Genomic DNA, 19,867 nt, shown 5'->3' with positions numbered 1-19,867 from the left:
GATTGATTGCTTCTGTGGACAGGTGTCTTTTATACAGGTAACAAGCTGCGGTTAGGAGCACTCCCTTTAAGAGTGTACTCCTAATCTCAGCTCGTTACCTGTATAAAAGACACCTGGGAGCCAGAAATCTTTCTGATTGAGAGGGGGTCAAATACTTATTTCCCTCATTAAAATGCAAATCAATTTATAACATTTTTGACATGCGTTTTTCTGGATTTTTTTGTTGTTATTCTGTTTCTCACTGTTCAAATAAACCTACCATGGCAATTATAGACTGATCATTTCTTTGTCAGTGGACAAACGTACAAAATCAGCAGGGGATCAAATACTTTTTTCCCTCACTGTAGCTCACTTATACATTCTCACCAGTGCACTACAGAGACAGACCAGCTGCTTTAACAGTAGTCTCTCTATAGAGACTCTCTACGGCTCAGTTGGTAGGGCATGGTGTTTGCAACGCCAGGGTTGTGGGTTCGATTCCCACGGGGGACCAGTACGGAAAAAATTTAAAAATGAATGTATGTATTCACTACTGTAAGTCGCTCTGGATAAGTGCGTCTGCTAAATGACTAAAATGTAAAATGAGACAGATCAGCTGCTTTAACAGTAGTCTCTCTACAGAGACAGACCAGCTGTTTTAACAGTAGTCTCTCTACAGAGACAGACCAGCTGTTTTAACAGTAGTCTCTCTACAGAGACAGACCAGCTGTTTTAACAGTAGTCTCTCTACAGAGACAGACCAGCTGTTTTAACAGTGGTTAACTATACTTGTGGGGACCAGACGTCCTCACAAGAATAGTAAACAAACACCAATTTGACCAAATGGGGGACCTTTTGTTAGTCCCCACAAGGTCAAATGCTATTTGTAGAAGGTTAAGGGTTAAGGTTAGAATTAGGTTTAGGAGCTAGGGTTAGAATTAGGTTGAGGAGCTAGGGTTAGTTTTAGGATTAGGAGCTAGGGTTAGTTTTAGGGGTTAGGGAAAATAGGATTTTGAATGGGACTGAATTGTGTGTCCCCACAAGGTTAGTGATACAAGACTGTGTGTGTGTGTGTGTGTGTGTGTTTGTGTGTGTCTGTTGCATTCTGGTATAACAGCTTGGAAAGGAATGCAAAGGAAGTAGGGAGACAGGAAGAAGTGGGTGAAACTTAAAAGTTTAATAGTTGAACATCTATCTTTCTGAGTGACTCGGAATACCATCTGAACCCAAATTACATCGTACATTAAAATATTAACACACCATCACAGACAGCGGAAGTGGAACAGGTCTTTAGAGAACAAGATACAGTATTGTTGTACTTTGTTCTCCTTCACAGGGAGGAGTTTAGTGACCTGGCTTGGGCATTCACAGAGCTAGCTGTCATCACGGCCATGTTCCAGGCTGACTACATTACCAAGTCATGGCCATGTTCCAGGCTGACTACATTACCTCGTCACGGCCATGTTCCAGGCTGACTACATTACCAAATCATGGCCATGTTCCAGGCTGACTACATTACCTCGTCACGGCCATGTTCCAGGCTGACTACATTACCTCGTCACGGCCATGTTCCAGGCTGACTACATTACCTCGTCACGGCCATGTTCCAGGCTGACTACATTACCTCGTCACGGCCATGTTCCAGGCTGACTACATTACCTCGTCACGGCCATGTTCCAGGCTGACTACATTACCTCGTCACGGCCATGTTCCAGGCTGACTACGTTACCTCGTCACGGCCATGTTCCAGGCTGACTACATTACCTCGTCACGGGCATGTTCCAGGCTGACTACATTACCTAATCTCACAACGCCTGGATAGGTGTTTAACATATCAGCTAACCACATCATATTATATAGCAATCTGATGCCCGAATGCACAGTCGGTGACATAGCAGGTAACGATTGATTGATGTAATGCAACGTCTGCATGTAGTCTGTCTGGAACATGCCAAATGTCAACAGCCAGATCACTAGTGCTACGTTCAGGACCGTAAAACAACAGATCCACCTGTCAAGATGTCTTCTAAAACCATACAGTATTATGTACAGGAATCTAGTTGCCGGGCAGATTAGGTATTCTTAAAAAAAACAAAAAAAACAACTCTGCCTCTGGCCACTGATTGGTTGTATAACGTGTTTAAAAAAAAGCAAAGAAAGTAGGCACGTGAAGAGAGTGTGCTGGCTCTGGAACGGCGTTGTCATGACGACTATGGCTGTGTCCCAAATGTCATCCCAGTGCACTACGTCTGAGCAGGATTCTATGGATAGTGCAAGAAGTACACTTTATAGGGAATAGGGTGCCTATTTGGATGTAAACCATAGTCCTTACAAAACACGTCTCAAAACACAGCCCACTCCCTGTGCACTACCCTCTGTTCAGAAGGTAGGGGAGAGGTTATGATTTGAGACATCCACTGTCTCTACTACAGTACACCTACTGCAAGCCTGCATCTACACACAGTTCCTATCAAAAGTAAATTAAGACTCTAACTACCACATCAGATACCAAAATGCACCTAACAGTAATATATCCAACATGGACCCAGTGGGGGTTCTGACTAGGGGAATAGACAGTAATATATCCAACATGGACCCAGTGGGGGTTCTGACTAGGGGAATAGACAGTAATATATCCAACATGGACCCAGTGGGGGTTCTGACTAGGGGAATAGACAGTAATATATCCAACATGGACCCAGTGGGGGTTCTGACAGTAATATATCCAACATGGACCCAGTGGGGGTTCTGACAGTAATATATCCAACATGGACCCAGTGGGGGTTCTGACTAGGGGAATAGACAGTAATATATCCAACATGGACCCAGTGGGGGTTCTGACTAGGGGAATAGACAGTAATATATCCAACATGGACCCAGTGGGGGTTCTGACTAGGGGAATAGACAGTAATATATCCAACATGGACCCAGTGGGGGTTCTGACTAGGGGAATGGACCCAGAACCAATGGAACATGTCGATCTGCCATTAGTTCGGCGTCTGTGTTTTAGAGACCACCCGCTGGTGGAGGTCTGTGTTTTAGAGACCACCCAGTGGTGGAGGTCTGACTGCCGACATCTTCACATGAATCTACAAAAGGGCTCGGCTCCTCCTCTAAGGGCTCGGCTCCTCTGAGAAGGGCTCGGCTCCTCTGAGAAGGGCTCGGCTCCTCTGAGAAGGGCTCGGTGCCATGAGGTTGATACTAAAAGTCCTACAGTGGCTTTGTCTCCTCCTCTCCTGAGGAGTCTGTAGAAGGGCTGTAGACGTCTGAAATGCACACACTTCCTTGTTCTTTAGAGAACTATGGGCAGTCTGGTCCCTGGGTCCCCCTGGTTAGTTGGGTGAAAGTTGTAGGGAGGTGGAGGAGTTTGTTCTGAAGGCTGTTGCTGGTGGGGGCCATGGCAGGAGGCGGGAGGTGGGGAACAGGAGGCGGGGAACAGGAGGCGGGGAACAGGAGGAGGGGAACAGGCGGGGAACAGGAGGCGGGGAACAGGAGGCAGGAGGCAGGGAACAGGAGGCGGGGAACAGGAGGCGGGGAACAGGAGGCGGGGAACAGGAGGAGGTGGGGAACAGGAGGCAGGAGGTGGGGAACAGGAGGCGGGAGGTGGGGAACAGGAGGCGGGGAACAGGAGGCGGGGAACAGGAGGAGGTGGGGAACAGGAGGCGGGAGGTGGGGAACAGGAGGTGGGGAACAGGAGGCGGGGAACAGGAGGCGGGGAACAGGAGGCGGGGAACAGGAGGAGGTGGGGAACAGGAGGCGGGAGGTGGGGAACAGGAGGTGGGGAACAGGAGGCGGGGAACAGGAGGCGGGGAACAGGAGGAGGGGAACAGGCGGGGAACAGGAGGCAGGAGGCGGGGAACAGGAGGCGGGGAACAGGAGGAGGTGCGGAACAGGAGGAGGCGGGGAACAGGAGGAGGTGGGGAACAGGAGGCAGGAGGCAGGGAACAGGAGGCAGGAGGCAGGGAACAGGAGATGGGGAACAGGAGGCGGGGAACAGGAGGCGGGAGGCGGGGAACAGGAGGCGGGAGGTGGGGGACAGGAGGCGGGAGGCGGGGAACAGGAGGCAGGAGGCGGGGAACAGGAGGCAGGAGGCGGGGAACAGGAGGCAGGAGGCAGGGAACAGGAGGCAGGAGGCGGGGAACAGGAGGCAGGAGGCGGGGAACAGGAGGCGGGGAACAGGAGGCAGGAGGCGGGGAACAGGAGGCGGGGAACAGGAGGCGGGGAACAGGAGGCAGGAGGCGGGGAACAGGAGGCGGGGAACAGGAGGCGGGGAACAGGAGGCGGGGAACAGGAGGCGGGGAACAGGAGGCGGGGAACAGGAGGCGGGGAACAGGAGGCGGGGAACAGGAGGCGGGAGGCGGGGAACAGGAGATGGGGAACAGGAGGCGGGGAACAGGAGGCGGGAGGCGGGGAACAGGAGGCGGGGAACAGGAGGCCGGAGGTGGGGAACATGAGGTGGGGAACAGGAGGCAGGAGGCGGGGAACAGGAGGCAGGAGGCGGGGAACAGGAGATGGGGAACAGGAGGCAGGAGGCGGGGAACAGGAGGCGGGGAACAGGAGGCAGGAGGCGGGGAACAGGAGGCGGGGAACAGGAGGCGGGGAACAGGAGGCGGGGAACAGGAGGCGGGGAACAGGAGGCCGGAGGTGGGGAACAGGAGGTGGTGAACAGGAGGCAGGAGGCGGGGAACAGGAGGCGGGGAACAGGAGGCGGGGAACAGGAGGCGGGGACCAGGCGGGGAACAGGAGGCAGTAGGCGGGGAACAGGAGGCGGGAGGTGGGGAACAGGAGGCGGGAGGCGGGGAACAGGAGGCGGGGAACAGGAGGCAGGAGGCGGGGAACAGGAGGCGGGGAACAGGAGGCGGGGAGCAGGAGGCGGGAGGCGGGGAACAGGAGATGGGGAACAGGAGGCGGGGAACAGGAGGCGGGAGGCGGGGAACAGGAGGCGGGGAACAGGAGGCCGGAGGTGGGGAACATGAGGTGGGGAACAGGAGGCAGGAGGCGGGGAACAGGAGGCAGGAGGCGGGGAACAGGAGATGGGGAACAGGAGGCAGGAGGCGGGGAACAGGAGGCGGGGAACAGGAGGCAGGAGGCGGGGAACAGGAGGCGGGGAACAGGAGGCGGGGAACAGGAGGCGGGGAACAGGAGGCGGGGAACAGGAGGCCGGAGGTGGGGAACAGGAGGTGGTGAACAGGAGGCAGGAGGCGGGGAACAGGAGGCGGGGAACAGGAGGCAGGAGGCGGGGAACAGGAGGCAGGAGATGGGGAACAGGAGGCAGGAGGGAGGTTGGTGAGGAGCTCTGCCTGTTTAGATAACCTCTCTGCTGTTGCGAATGGCACAACACAATACCATACTGAAGAGCATCCCTACAACCTGGAGACAGAGGACAGGAGAGAGGACAGAATAGAGCTCAGAGGACAGGAGAGAGAGGACAAAAGAATACAGAGGAGAGATGACAAAAGGGAGGGCAGAAGAGAAGAGAGAGGACAGAGGAGAGAGATGACAGAAGAGAGGTCAGGACAGAAGAGAAGAGAGAGGACAGAGGAGAGAGGACAGAAGAGAGCTCAGAGGACAGGAGAGAGAGGACAAAAGAAGACAGAAGAGAGAGGAGAGATGACAAAAGGGAGGGCAGAAGAGAGATCAGGGCAGAAGGGAAGAGAGAGGACAGAAAAGAGAAGAGAGAGGAGAGACTGTTAAAGAAACATTTCAAGTAGCTCGTAACATCCTGCAGTACAGTGTCCATCTGTATTTGTGTCTGTACGTCTGTCCTCTTCTCACCATGACTCCAGCGATGCCAATCCCCACGTAGCAGATCATGTACAGCTTACTGTTGAAGAACTCCTTGATGCCCGCCTCACAGTCCTACACACACACACACACACATACACGGAAAAACATAGAAGTTGAAATGACCAAGCACAAGTTAGGTATGATGATGCCTAGCTAACTAACTACGGTCATAGTTTTGACCTTGGTGTCAGCGGGGGCCTCAGGACAGGGCCTCTGTGACATCCCACAGCAGTTCAGCTACAGGGGAGAGAGAGGAAGTCGCATTAAGATGACATCACAGGAAATCTTGAAAAGGTTTTGTTTTTGGTAGCAGAGCACAGCTGTTCCCCCGATCGTTTTGTCACTTACAACTTGGTGGTAGGAGTGTTGGATCGTTGTGCTGCTGCTGTTGTCGTCGTCGTTGTTGTAGGATTTAACATAGTAGTTCTGGACATCTTCGATTATCTGTGAGAAAAGAATCAGAAAAGATGTATTTATTTTTTACTAAAAGAATGATAATAATTGTCTTGTGACAGGTGCGGTCACTCCTACACGACACTCGTTCCTCAACCGATCACTGCAGCCAGAGTCGTCACACGATCTGAAGACAGACAGTGGCCGTGCATCATGGGTAAATGACTGATCTACAAATAATAATGAGTAGTTGTCAAGGTGATTTGTAGATCAGTCGCCTGAAATGTCGAACAAATAATCTATGACTGACATTTTGAACCACAAACGGTGTCACCAGTTATGGTAGGTAACATGGGTGTGGTGGAGTGGAGCATCATGGGTAACGTGTATGGTGGAGTGGAGCATCATGGGTACCTTGTCTTTATTGAGGAAGCCAAACACACCAGCAGCTACCTCCGCTCCAAAGATGATCAGCAGGCAGGCAAAGAACTGGAACACAAAGACCGGTTAGAGTTGACTTAGAGGATTCCTTCCCATGGCTTCCTGTCTGGCTGCAAAGAACTGGATTTAAAAATAAAAACAACGTTTGATTTTATACAAACTAAATGCAAAATGTATAGGCATGTTGTTGATGTGTTGTTGTTGATGTGCTGTTGATGTGTTGATTTTGATGTGCTGTTGTTGATGTGTTGTTGTTGATGTGCTGTTGTTGATGTGCTGTTGTTGATGTGCTGTTGTTGATGTGCTGTTGTTGATGTGCTGTTGTTGATGTGCTGTTGTTGATGTGTTGTTGTTGATGTGCTGTTGTTGATGTGTTGTTGATGAAGTGCTGTTGTTGATGTGCTGTTGTTGTTGATGAAGTGTTGTTGTTGATGTGTTGCTGTTAATGTGGTCCTGTGTTGTTGTTGACGTGCTGTTGATGAAGTGTTGTTGTTGACGTGCTGTTGATGAAGTGCTGTTGTTGACGTGCTATTGATGAAGTGTTGTTGTGTTGTTGATGAAGTGCTGTTGATGACGTGCTGTTGAAGCGCTGTTTAATATCCTGGCTTGTTCCTGATTGGTTTAGAGTTAGTCCGCTGTTTAATATCCTGATTGGTTTAGAGTTAGTACGCTGTTTAATATCCTGGCTTGTTCCTGATTGGTTTAGAGATAGTACGCTGTTTAATATCCTGTTGCGGCACTTCCTCATATTTTTCAAATTCAGAATACACCGGGCTGCATGGTAAAATTATTTCTTAAAAAATGTATTCTGTTAAATAAAAAAAAAAAGGTAGCCTACAGCAGTCTATAGGTAGGTAGGTAACCTACAGCAGTCTATAGGTAGGTAGGTAACCTACAGCAGTCTATAGGTAGGTAGCCTACAGCAGTCTATAGGTAGGTAGCCTACAGCAGTCTATAGGTAGGTAGGCTACAGCAGTCTATAGGTAGGTAGTCTACAGCAGTCTATAGGTAGGTAGTCTACAGCAGTCTATAGGTAGGTAGGCTACAGCAGTCTATAGGTAGGTAGGCTACAGCAGTCTATAGGTAGGTAGGTAGCCTACAGCAGTCTATAGGTAGGTAGGTAATCTACAGCAGTCTATAGGTAGGTAGGTAGCCTACAGCAGTCTATAGGTAGGTAGGCTACAGCAGTCTATAGGTAGGCAGGTAATCTACAGCAGTCTATAGGTAGCCTACAGCAGTCTATAGGTAGGAAGGCTACAGCAGTCTATAGGTAGGTAGGTAGTCTACAGCAGTCTATAGGTAGGTAGGTAGCCTACAGCAGTCTATAGGTAGGTAGGTAGCCTACAGCAGTCTATAGGTAGGCAGGTAATCTACAGCAGTCTATAGGTAGGTAGGTAGCCTACAGCAGTCTATAGGTAGGTAACCTACAGCAGTCTATAGGTAGGTAGCCTACAGCAGTCTATAGGTAGGTAGCCTACAGCAGTCTATAGGTAGGTAGCCTACAGCAGTCTATAGGTAGGTAGGCTACAGCAGTCTATAGGTAGGTAGGCTACAGCAGTCTATAGGTAGGTAGCCTACAGCAGTCTAGAGGTAGGTAGGTAACCTACAGCAGTCTATAGGTAGGTAGGTAACCTACAGCAGTCTATAGGTAGGTAACCTACAGCAGTCTATAGGTAGGTAGTCTACAGCAGTCTATAGGTAGGTAGGTAACAGCAGTCTATAGGTAGGTAGCCAACAGCAGTCTAGAGGTAGGTAGCCTACAGCAGTCTATAGGTAGGTAGCCTACAGCAGTCTATAGGTAGGTAGCCAACAGCAGTCTATAGGTAGGTAGCCTACAGCAGTCTATAGGTAGGTAGCCTACAGCAGTCTATAGGTAGGTAGTCTACAGCAGTCTATAGGTAGGTAGTCTACAGCAGTCTATAGGTAGGTAGGCTACAGCAGTCTATAGGTAGGTAATCTACAGCAGTCTATAGGTAGGTAGGTAGCCTACAGCAGTCTATAGGTAGGTAGGTAGCCTACAGCAGTCTATAGGTAGGTAGGCTACAGCAGTCTATAGGTAGGCAGGTAATCTACAGCAGTCTATAGGTAGGTAGGTAGTCTACAGCAGTCTATAGGTAGGTAGGTAGCCTACAGGAGTCTATAGGTAGGTAGGTAGCCTACAGCAGTCTATAGGTAGGTAGGCTACAGCAGTCTATAGGTAGGCAGGTAATCTACAGCAGTCTATAGGTAGGTAGGTAGCCTACAGCAGTCTATAGGTAGGAAGGCTACAGCAGTCTATAGGTAGGTAGGTAAACTACAGCAGTCTATAGGTAGGTAGCCTACAGCAGTCTATAGGTAGGTAGGCTACAGCAGTCTATAGGTAGGCAGGTAATCTACAGCAGTCTATAGGTAGGTAGGTAGTCTACAGCAGTCTATAGGTAGGTAGCCTACAGCAGTCTATAGGTAGGTAGCCTACAGCAGTCTATAGGTAGGTAGCCTACAGCAGTCTATAGGTAGGCAGGTAATCTACAGCAGTCTATAGGTAGGTAGGTAGCCTACAGCAGTCTATAGGTAGGTAACCTACAGCAGTCTATAGGTAGGTAGCCTACAGCAGTCTATAGGTAGGTAGCCTACAGCAGTCTATAGGTAGGTAGCCTACAGCAGTCTATAGGTAGGTAGGCTACAGCAGTCTATAGGTAGGTAGGCTACAGCAGTCTATAGGTAGTTAGCCTACAGCAGTCTAGAGGTAGGTAACCTACAGCAGTCTAGAGGTAGGTAGGTAACCTACAGCAGTCTATAGGTAGGTAGCCTACAGCAGTCTATAGGTAGGTAGGCTACAGCAGTCTATAGGTAGGTAGGCTACAGCAGTCTATAGGTAGGTAGCCTACAGCAGTCTAGAGGTAGGTAGCCTACAGCAGTCTAGAGGTAGGTAGCCTACAGCAGTCTAGAGGTAGGTAGCCTACAGCAGTCTAGAGGTAGGTAGCCTACAGCAGTCTAGAGGTAGGTAGCCTACAGCAGTCTATAGGTAGGTAGCCTACAGCAGTCTATAGGTAGGTAGGCTACAGCAGTCTATAGGTAGGTAGGCTACAGCAGTCTATAGGTAGGTAGCCTACAGCAGTCTATAGGTAGGTTGCCTACAGCAGTCTATAGGTAGGTAGCCTACAGCAGTCTATAGGTAGGTAGCCTACAGCAGTCTATAGGTAGGTAGGTAGCCTACAGCAGTCTATAGGTAGGTAGGTAGCCTACAGCAGTCTATAGGTAGGTAGGTAGCCTACAGCAGTCTATAAGTAGGTAGGTAGCCTACAGCAGTCTATAAGTAGGTCGCCTACAGCAGTCTATAGGTAGGTAGGTAACCTACAGCAGTCTATAGGTAGGTAGGTAACCTACAGCAGTCTATAGGTAGGTAGGTAACCTACAGCAGTCTATAGGTAGGTAGGTAACCTACAGCAGTCTATAGGTAGGTAGGTAACCTACAGCAGTCTATAGGTAGGTAGGTAGCCTACAGCAGTCTATAGGTAGGTAGCCTACAGCAGTCTATAGGTAGGTAGGTAGCCTACAGCAGTCTATAGGTAGGTAACCTACAGCAGTCTATAGGTAGGTAGCATAAGAATACAAGTCCCATGATGGTAGTGACTGCTCATTACTGCTCATCACTTAAACATAAAACATTTTTTTACATTACTTTAATAAAATATTTTTCTCGTGTATATTATTTGATGTCTTTATTATTTCATTCCAAGTCATCATCTCATCTCTATAGAGCTGCTGTCTGACAAAATCAATATTTACTTTGAAAAGCTAAAAAATAAGGCATACTTGTATGACTGCAGAATACCAATCACTTAGATCATGTATTTTCAGTTAGAGATACAGCACCAGTCAAAAGTTTGGACACATCTCCCGACCTCAACCCAATTGAGATGGTTTGGGATGAGTTGGACCACAGAGGGAAGGAAATGCAGCCAACAAGTGCTCAGCATATGTGGGAACTCCTTCAAGACTGTTGGAAAAGCATTCCAGATTAAGCTGGTTGTAGAGAATGCCAAGAGTGTGCAAAGCTGTCATCAAGGCAAAGGGTGGCTACTATATATATATATATATTGATTTGTTTAACACTTTTTTGGTTACTATATGATTCCATATGTGTTATTTCATAGTTTTAATGTCTTCATTATATTTTACAATGTAGAAAATAGTAAAAATAAAGAAAAACCCTTGAATGAGTAGGTGTCCAAACTTTTGACTGGTCCTGTATAGATCCCCTCGTGGTCCCCTCATTCTTATCCCTCTTTCGTAGCAGGCGTAAAAGAAACATAGATCAGTAGGTGCGCAATGGATTATGGTCATCGTTGGCCTGTTGGCTTTAATAAATATACCCGTATACCCTTGTCTGATGAAACGTTTGGAAATCAGGTTATTACATTTTTGCATCTGAGCTCCTAGAGGGTTCGTCTCTCCTTTGAATTTTATAGGTTTTAAGAAATCTAACATTTTCTAAAAGACAAGATGTGTGTGGGCACACGATGCAATTGCAGGTTGCATTTTATGCACCTATTGTATAAATGATATTCAATCTGTGATACAAAACTTTGAGAAATTATGTCATTCAAAAAATAGCACTACACCACTGCTATAGATGGTTGTAGCGCAGCCTCAACGTCATGGAGACAAACCAAAGATATCCCACATGCATCGGTATTGCGTCTTTCCCCGGCATTTTAAAACACTGAGGAATAAAGTGCCGTTGTAGATCATTTATATAGTCAGGTCCATTTAATTTGTATTAAAATAAATTATAGCTTTGGACCCAAGGAAGAGTAGCTGCTGCCTTGGCAGGAACTAATGGGGATCCATAATAAACCCCAGGAAGAGTAGCTGCTGCCTTGGCAGGAACTAATGGGGATCCATAGTAAACCCCAGGAAGAGTAGCTGCTGCCTTGACAGGAACTAATGGGGATCCATAATAAACCCCAGGAAGGGTAGCTGCTGCCTTGACAGGAACTAATGGGCATCCATAATAAACCCCAGGAAGAGTAGCTGCTGCCTTGGCAGGAACTAATGGGGATCCATAATAAACCCCAGGAAGAGTAGCTGCTGCCTTGGCAGGAACTAATGGGGATCCTTAACCTGTTTGGGGTAGGGGGCAGTATTGAGAATTTTGGAAAAAATATGTTCCCATTTTTAACTGCCTCCTACACCAACTCAGAAGCTAGAATATGCATATTATTGTTCAGGTTTGGATAGAAAACACTCTGAATTTTCTAAAACTGTTTGAATGGTGTCTGTGAGTATAACAGAACTCCTATGGCAGGCAAAAACCTGACAAGGTTTCAAGCAGGAAGTACCCTGTCTGACAAGGAGTCGTGCGTCTTGCATCTTTTTATTGAAAAGTAAGGATCTTAGCTGTAACGTGACAATTCCCAGGGCTCCAATAGGCTCTCAGAGCCCGCGAAATAACTGAAGGTTTACGAGGGAGCCTCAGGCTGAAACACATTATCACCTTTTGTAAGTGGCTGCTCCGAGGACCTTTGAATGATGCGCGTGCATGAGTCGCTTCTGAGGAGAAATTTTATTCGGCTGTTTAGGCTCAATGCATACTCCCGGTCGGAATATTATCACTTCTCTACGAGTTGAATGGCATAAAAATTGGTTTTAAACAGCGGTTGACATGCTTCGAAGTACGGTAATGGAATATTTAGACATTTTTGACACGCCAATGCGCCATGCGCGAGACCGTGAAGAAGCATTCTAGAACTCACGAACAAAACGTCGCTGTTTGGATATAACGATGGATTATTTGGGACCAAACCAACATTTGTTATTGAAGTAGAAGTCCTGGCAGTGTATTCTGATGAAGAACAAGCAAGGTAAGAACATTTTTCTTATAGGAAATGTGATTTTGGTGGATGCTGACCTGGGTGGGTATCTAAATAGCTAGCCCTGTAATGCCGGGCTATGTACTTAGATTATTGCAAAATGTGCTTCATCCGAAAAGCTATTTTAAAATCGGACATATCGAGTGCATAGAGGAGTAATGTATCTATAATTCTTAAAATAATTGTTATGCTTTTTGTGAACGTTTATCGTGAGTAATTTAGCAAACTGTTAGTAAATTCAACGGAAGTTTGCCGGGGGTTATGCGTTTTCTGAACGTCACATGCTAATGCAAAAAGCTGTTTTTTGATATAAATATGAACTTGATTGAACAGACATGCATGTATTGTATAACACAATGTCCTAGGTGTGTCATCTGATGAAGATCATCAAAGATTAGTGCTGCATTTAGCTGTGGTTTGGGTTTTTGTGACATTATATGCTAGCTTGAAAAATGGCTTTCTGATTTTTTCTGGCTGGGCACTCTGCTGACATAATCTAATGTTTTGCTTTCGTTGTAAAGCCTTTTTGAAATCGGACAGTGGGGTTAGATTAACGAGATTCTTGTCTTTAAATAGCTGTAAAATAGTCATATGTTTGAGAAATTGAAGTAATAGTATTTCTAACGATTCAAAAATCGCGCCACTGGAATTTCAGTAGCTGTTACGTAGTTGGGACGAAATCGTCCCACATACCCGAGAGAGGTTAATAAACCCCAGGAAGAGTAGCTGCTGCCTTGGCAGGAACTAATGGGGATCCATAATAAACCCCAGGAAGAGTAGCTGATGCCTAGTTTTATCTGCACCATCACAGCAGCGCGAAAAAAAAAACATTCTTAGAACTTTGCTCTGTGCTTCTCCGAGCTCTTCCTATAATCTAGACCTACAGCCTAGTTTATGCGATGGATGATTTTATTGAGACCACCCTAGGACCATTTGATATTGCAACAGAGAATCAGAGATGAGGGGCAGCATTGAGGACACATGAGATACTATAATAAGCAACAAATTCTCAAACCCTGAGAAAAATTACATTTATATCGATACTAAAATTACATAACCCTTCCCTAGACTAAATAAGAAAATTATAAAAACCCTGCCCCTGAATGAAATTGAAAAAGCATGACCCTCCTCCATTTTTCTATGGGTAACTATTATGTAAATTCTTCTCTCTTAGAGGATTCCTTTCAATGGTTTCTGATCTGGTTTCACCTTGAGTTCTTGGGAGTTAAGTCGAGATCTGACAAAAATGATTGAGCTAGCCAACGTAATTCCTGCTGGGAAGTGAAGGCCGGTGAGTGTGTTCATGCGTTTGTGTCCACTCACCGACCCCACTAGACATTGGGACTCCCTGACGGCTCCGCAGCAGCCAAAGAACCCCAGCAACATCACCAGACTGCCAGCTATGATCAGAATATACACACCTGGAGAGAAAGGGAGAGAGGGAGAAAGGGGAGAGCAAGCGAGCAGGTGAGGGGGAGAGAGAGAGAGCAGGTAAGGGAGAGAGAGCGAGCGGGTGAGGGGGAGAGAGAGAGAGAGAGAGAGAGAGAGAGAGCGAGCGGGTGAGGGAGAGAGCAAGCGAGCGAGCAGGTGAGGGAGAGAGAGAGCAAGCGGTTGAGGGAGAGCAGAAAAAGAACTGATCATAATTGAGCGAGTCTTCCTGCGAGGCTGTAGTTCCCAGCAGCGCCAGGAGAGAGCAGCAGATAAACAGGACCAACATAACAAACAGTCCAACATAACAAACAAACAGTCCAACATAACAAACAAACTGTCCAACATAACAGAAAATATTTTTTTTTCTCCCCCATCTACAGTCGTGGCCAAAAGTTTTGAGAATGACACAAATATTCATTTTCACAAAGTCTGTTGCTTCAGTGTGTTTAGATATTTTTGTCAGATGTTACTATGGAATACTGAAGTATAATTACAAGCATTTCATAAGTGTCAAAGGCTTTTATTGACAATTACATGGTTGATGCAAAGAGTCAATATTTGCAGTCTTGACCCTTCTTTTTGAAGACCTCTGCAATCTGCATTGGCATGCTATCAATTAACTGAGCTCTCATCCTAACTGATGGCAGCCCATTCTTGCATAATCAATGCTTGGAGATTGTCAGAATTTGTTGGGTTTTGTTTGTCCACCCGCCTCTTGAGGATTGACCACACGTTCTCAATGGGATTAAGGTCTGGAGAGTTTCCTGGCCATGGACCCAAAATATCGATGTGGTGGCAAGGTGCTCCATCATGCTGGAAAAGGCATTGTTCATCACCAAACTGTTCCTGGATGGTTGGGAGAAGTTGCTCTCGGAGGATGTGTTGGTACCATTCTTTATTCATGGCTGTGTTCTTAGGCAAAATTGTGAGTGAGCCCACTCCCTTGGCTGAGAAGCAACCCCACACATGAATGGTCTCAGGATGCTTTACTGTTGGCATATATTTTTAAACCTGCATATTTAGTTAAAAGAAATTCATGTTAGCAGACAATATTAAACTAGGGAAATTGTGTCACTTCTCTTGCGTTCATTGCACGCAGAGTCAGGGTATATGCAACAGTTTGGGCCGCCTGGCTCGTTGTGAACTAATTTTCCAGAATTTTACGTAATTATGACATAACATTGAAGGTTGTACAATGTAACAGGAATATTTCGACTTAGGGATGCCACCCGTTAGATAAAATACGGAACGGTTCCGTATTTCACTGAAAGTATAAACGTTTTGTTTTCGAGATGATAGTTTCCGGATTCGACCATATTAATGACCTAAGGCTCGTATTTCTGTGTGTTCTTATGTTATAATTAAGTCTATGATTTGATATTTGATAGAGCGACTGACTGAGCGGTGGTAGACTGCAGCATGCTCGTAAGCATTCATTCAAACAGCACTTTCGTGCGTTTGCCAGCAGCTCTTCGCAATGCTTCAAGCATTGCTCTGTTTATGACTTCAAGCCTATCAACTCCCAAGATTAGGCTGGTGTAACCCATGTGAAATGGCTAGCTAGTTCGCGGGGTGCGCGCTAATAGCGTTTCAAACGTCACTCACTCTGAGACTTGGAGTAGTTGTTCCCCTTGCTCTGCATGGGTAACGCTGCTTCGAGGGTGGCTGTTGTCGATGTGTTCCTGGTTCGAGCCCAGGTAGGAGCGAGGAGAGGGACGGAAGCTATACTGTTACACTGGCAATACTAAAGTGCCTATAAGAACATCCAATAGTCAAAGGTATATGAAATACAAATCGTATAGAGAGAAATAGTCCTATAATTCCTATAATAACCTCAACCTAAAACTTCTTACCTGGGAATATTGAAGACTCATGTTAAAAGGAACCACCAGCTTTCATATGTTCTCATGTTCTGAGCAAGGAACTTAAACGTTAGCTTTTTTACATGGCACATATTGCACTTTTACTTTCTTCTCCAACACTTTGTTTTTGCATTATTTAAACCAAATTGAACATGTTTCATTATTTATTTGAGACTAAATTGATTTGATTGATATATTATATTAAGTTTAAATAAGTGTTCATTCAGTATTGTTGTAATTGTCATTATTACAAATAAATAAATAAAATGTAAAAAAAATGAATAATAAATATTTTTTAATGTTTTTTTTAATAAATAAAAAATGAAAAAAAATAGAATAGGCCGATTATTCTGCTTTTTTTGGTCCTCCAATAATCGGTATCGGCGTTGAAAAATCATATTCGGTCGACCTCTAGTACGTACATAACCCAACCAGAAGCCATGGATTACAGGCAGCATCTACACTGAGCTAAAGGCTAGAGCTGCCGCTTTCAAGGAGCGGGACTCTAACCCGGAAGCTTATAAGAAATCCCGCTATGCCCTCCGACGAACCATCAAACATGCAAAGCGTAAATACAGGGCTAAGATCGAATCGTACTACATCGGCTCTGACGCTCTTCAGATGTGGCAGGGCTTGCAAACCATTACTGACTACAAAGGGAAGCACAGCCGAGAGCTGCCCAGTGACACGAGCCTACCAGACGAGCTAAACCACTTCTATGCTTGCTTCGAGGCAAATAACACTGAAAAATGCATGAGAGCACCAGCTGTTCTGGAAGACTGTGTGATCAAGCTCTCCGCAGCAGATGTGAGTAAGACCTTTAAACAAGTCAACATTCACAAGGCTGCAGGGCCAGACAGCATGCGCTGACCAACTGGCAAGTGTCTTCACTGAGTAACCTGCCTAAACGACTACTGACCCGTAGCACTCACATCTGTAGCCATGAAGTGCTTTGAAAGGCTGGTCATAGCTCACATCAACACCATTATTCCAGAAACCCTAGACCAACTCCAATTTGCATACCGACACAACAGATGATGCAATCTCTATTGCACTCCACACTGCCCTTTCCCACCTGGACAAAAGTAACACCTACAGTGGGGGGAAAAAGTATTTGATCCCCTGCTGATTTTGTACGTTTGCCCAGTTACAAAGAAATGATCAGTCTATAATTTTAATAGTAGGTTTATTTGAACAGTGAGAGACAGAATAACAACAAAAATATCCAGAAAAACGCATGTCAAAAATGCTATAAAATGATTTGCATTTTAATGAGGGAAATAAGTATTTGACCCCTCTGCAAAACATGACTTAGTACTTGGTGGCAAAACCCTTGTTGGCAATCACAGAGATCAGACGTTTCTTGTAGTTGGCCACCAGGTTTGCACACATCTCAGGAGGGATTTTGTCCCACTCCTCTTTGCAGATCTTCTCCAAGTCATTAAGGTTTCAAGGCTGACGTTTGGCAACTCGAACCTTCAGCTCCCTCCACAGATTTTCTATGGGATTAAGGTCTGGAGACTGGCTAGGCCACTCCAGGACCTTAATGTGCTTCTTCTTGAGCTACTCCTTTGTTGCCTTGGCCGTGTGTTTTGGGTCATTGTCATGCTGGAATACCCATCCACGACCCATTTTCAATGCCCTGGCTGAGGGAAGGAGGTTCTCACCCAAGATTTGACGGTACATGGCCCCATCCATCGTCCCTTTGATGCGTGGAAGTTGTCCTGTCCCCTTAGCAGAAAAACACCCCCAAAGCATAATGTTTCCACCTCCATGTTTGACGGTGGAGATGGTGTTCTTGGGGTCATAGGCAGCATTCCTCCTCCTCCAAACACGGCGAGTTGAGCTCCATTTTGGTTTCATCTGACCACAACACTTTCACCAGTTGTCCTCTGAATCATTCAGATGTTCATTGGCAAACTTCAGACGGGCATGTATATGTGCTTTCTTGAGCAGGGGGACCTTGCGGGCGCTGCAGGATTTCAGTCCTTCACGGCGTAGTGTGTTACCAATTGATTTCTTGGTGACTATGGTCCCAGCTGCCTTGAGATCATTGACAAGATCCTCCCGTGTAGTTCTGGGCTGATTCCTCACCGTTCTCATGATCATTGCAACTCCACGAGGTGAGATCTTGCATGGAGCCCCAGGCCGAGGGATACTGACAGTTCTTTTGTGTTTCTTCCATTTGCGAATAATCGCACCAAATGTTGTCACCTTCTCACCAAGCTGCTTGGCGATGGTCTTGTAGCCCATTCCAGCCTTGTGTAGGTCTACAATCTTGTCCCTGACATCCTTGGAGAGCTCTTTGGTCTTGGCCATGGTGGAGAGTTTGGAATCTGATTGATTGATTGCTTCTGTGGACAGGTGTCTTTTTTACAAGTAACAATCTGCGGTTAGGAGCACTCCCTTTAACCTGTTGGGGCTAGGGGGCAGTATTTGCACGGCCGGATAAAAAATGTACCCGATTTAAACTGGTTACTACTCTTGCCCAGAAACGAGAATATGCATATAATTAGTAGATTTGGATAGAAAACACTCTAAAGTTTCTAAAACTGTTTGAATGGTGTCTGTGAGTATAAAATAACTCATATGGCAGGCCAAAACCTGAGAAGTTCCATACAGGAAGTGCCCTGTCTGACAATTTGTTGTCCTTCTGTTGCATCTCTATCGAAAATACAGCATCTCTGCTGTAACGTGACATTTTCTAAGGCTTCCATTGGCTGTCAGAAGGCGCCAGAAAGTGTAATGGGGTGTCTGCTGTCTCTGGGCGAAGAACAGCAGGAGAATTTGTGAGTGGTCAGCCTGGGGACAGTGACACTGGAGATGCGCGTTCATGAGAATTCTCCCTTTTTTTCTTTCAGCCTTTGAATGAATACAACGTCGCCCGGTTGGAATATTATCGCTATTTTACGAGAAAAATAGCATAAAAATTGATTTTAAACATGCTTCAAAGTACGGTAATGGAATATTTAGAAATGTTTTGTCACTTAATGCGCTCGCGCGTTACCCTTCGGATAGTGACCTGAACGCACAAACAAAATGGAGCTATTTGAATATAACTATGGATTATTTGGAACCAAAACAACATGTTGTTGTTGAAGTAGAAGTCCTGGGAGTGCATTCTAACGAAGAACAGCAAAGGTAATCCAATTTTTCTAATAGTAATTCTGAGTTTAGTGAGCACCAAACTTGGTGGGTGTCAAATTAGCTAGCCTGTGATGGCCGAGCTATCTACTCAGAATATTGCAAAATGTGCTTTCGCCGAAAAGCTATTTTAAAATCTGACACTGCAATTGCATAAAGGAGTTCTGTATCTATAATTCTTAAAATAATTTATCTATTTTGTGAACGTTTATCATGAGTAATTTAGTAAATTCACCAGAAGTTTTCGGTGGGTAAGCTAGTTCTGAACATCATATGCTAATGTAAAAAGCTGTTTTTTTTATATAAATATGAACTTCATTGAACAAAACATGCATGTATTGTATAACATAATGTCCTAGGAGTGTCATCTGATAAAGATCATCAAAGGTTAGTGCTGCATTTAGCTGTGGTTTTGTTTTTTGTGACATATCTGCTTGCTTTGACAATGGCTGTGTGACTATTTTTGGCTGGGTACTCTCCTGACATAATCTAATGTTTTGCTTTCGCTGTAAAGCCTTTTTGAAATCGGACAATGTGGTTGGATTAACGAGAGTCTTATCTTTCAAATGGTGTAAAATAGTCATATGTTTGAGAAATTGAAGTTATAGCATTTTTGAGGTATTTGTATTTCGCGCCACGCGATTCCACTGGCTGTTGACCATAGAAGTTAAGAGTGTGCTCCTAATCTCAGCTCGTTCCCTGTATAAAAGACACCTGGGAGCCAGAAATCTTTAAAATGCAAATCAATTTATAAAATTTTTGACATGCGTTTTTCTGGATATTTTTGTTGTTATTCTGTCTCTCAATTTTCAAATAAACCTACCATTAAAACTATAGACTGATCCTTTCTTTGTCAGTGGGCAAACATACAAAATCAGCAGGGGATCAAATACTTTTTTCCCCCACTGTATGTGGGAATGTTATTCATTGACTACAGCTTAGTGTTCAACACCATAGTGCCCTCAAAGCTCATCA

At 45.7% G+C, this 19,867-nt stretch overlaps 2 protein-coding genes across 2 annotated transcripts in view; one reads left to right on the top strand and one right to left on the bottom strand.

Moving 5' to 3' along the window:
- Nucleotides 1-3,376: 3,376 nt before the first annotated feature.
- On the top strand, nt 3,377-4,732 carry LOC115168794 (glycine-rich cell wall structural protein 1.8-like). The gene has a single exon (XM_029724350.1). The coding sequence runs from the start codon at nt 3,377-3,379 to the stop codon at nt 4,730-4,732; it is 1,356 nt and encodes a 451-aa protein (XP_029580210.1).
- A 535-nt stretch (nt 4,733-5,267) lies between these two features.
- Nucleotides 5,268-19,867, bottom strand: part of LOC115168793 (tetraspanin-2-like) — a 140,905-nt gene continuing 126,305 nt past the window's right edge. The window contains exons 2-7 of the mRNA XM_029724349.1: nt 13,779-13,876; nt 6,574-6,648; nt 6,115-6,210; nt 5,947-6,003; nt 5,755-5,838; nt 5,268-5,349 (exon numbers count right to left, since the gene is read on the bottom strand). Coding sequence (XP_029580209.1) covers nt 5,284-5,349; nt 5,755-5,838; nt 5,947-6,003; nt 6,115-6,210; nt 6,574-6,648; nt 13,779-13,876 — 476 coding nt within the window. The 3' untranslated portion in view covers nt 5,268-5,283. The remainder of the gene's footprint in view (nt 5,350-5,754; nt 5,839-5,946; nt 6,004-6,114; nt 6,211-6,573; nt 6,649-13,778; nt 13,877-19,867) is intronic.

Source organism: Salmo trutta, chromosome 30 (genome assembly GCF_901001165.1).
Source record: "Salmo trutta chromosome 30, fSalTru1.1, whole genome shotgun sequence".
Lineage (NCBI taxonomy): Eukaryota > Metazoa > Chordata > Actinopteri > Salmoniformes > Salmonidae > Salmo > Salmo trutta.
Note: the sequence above shows the minus strand (reverse complement) of the source record. Positions and strands in the feature narration are given on the sequence as shown.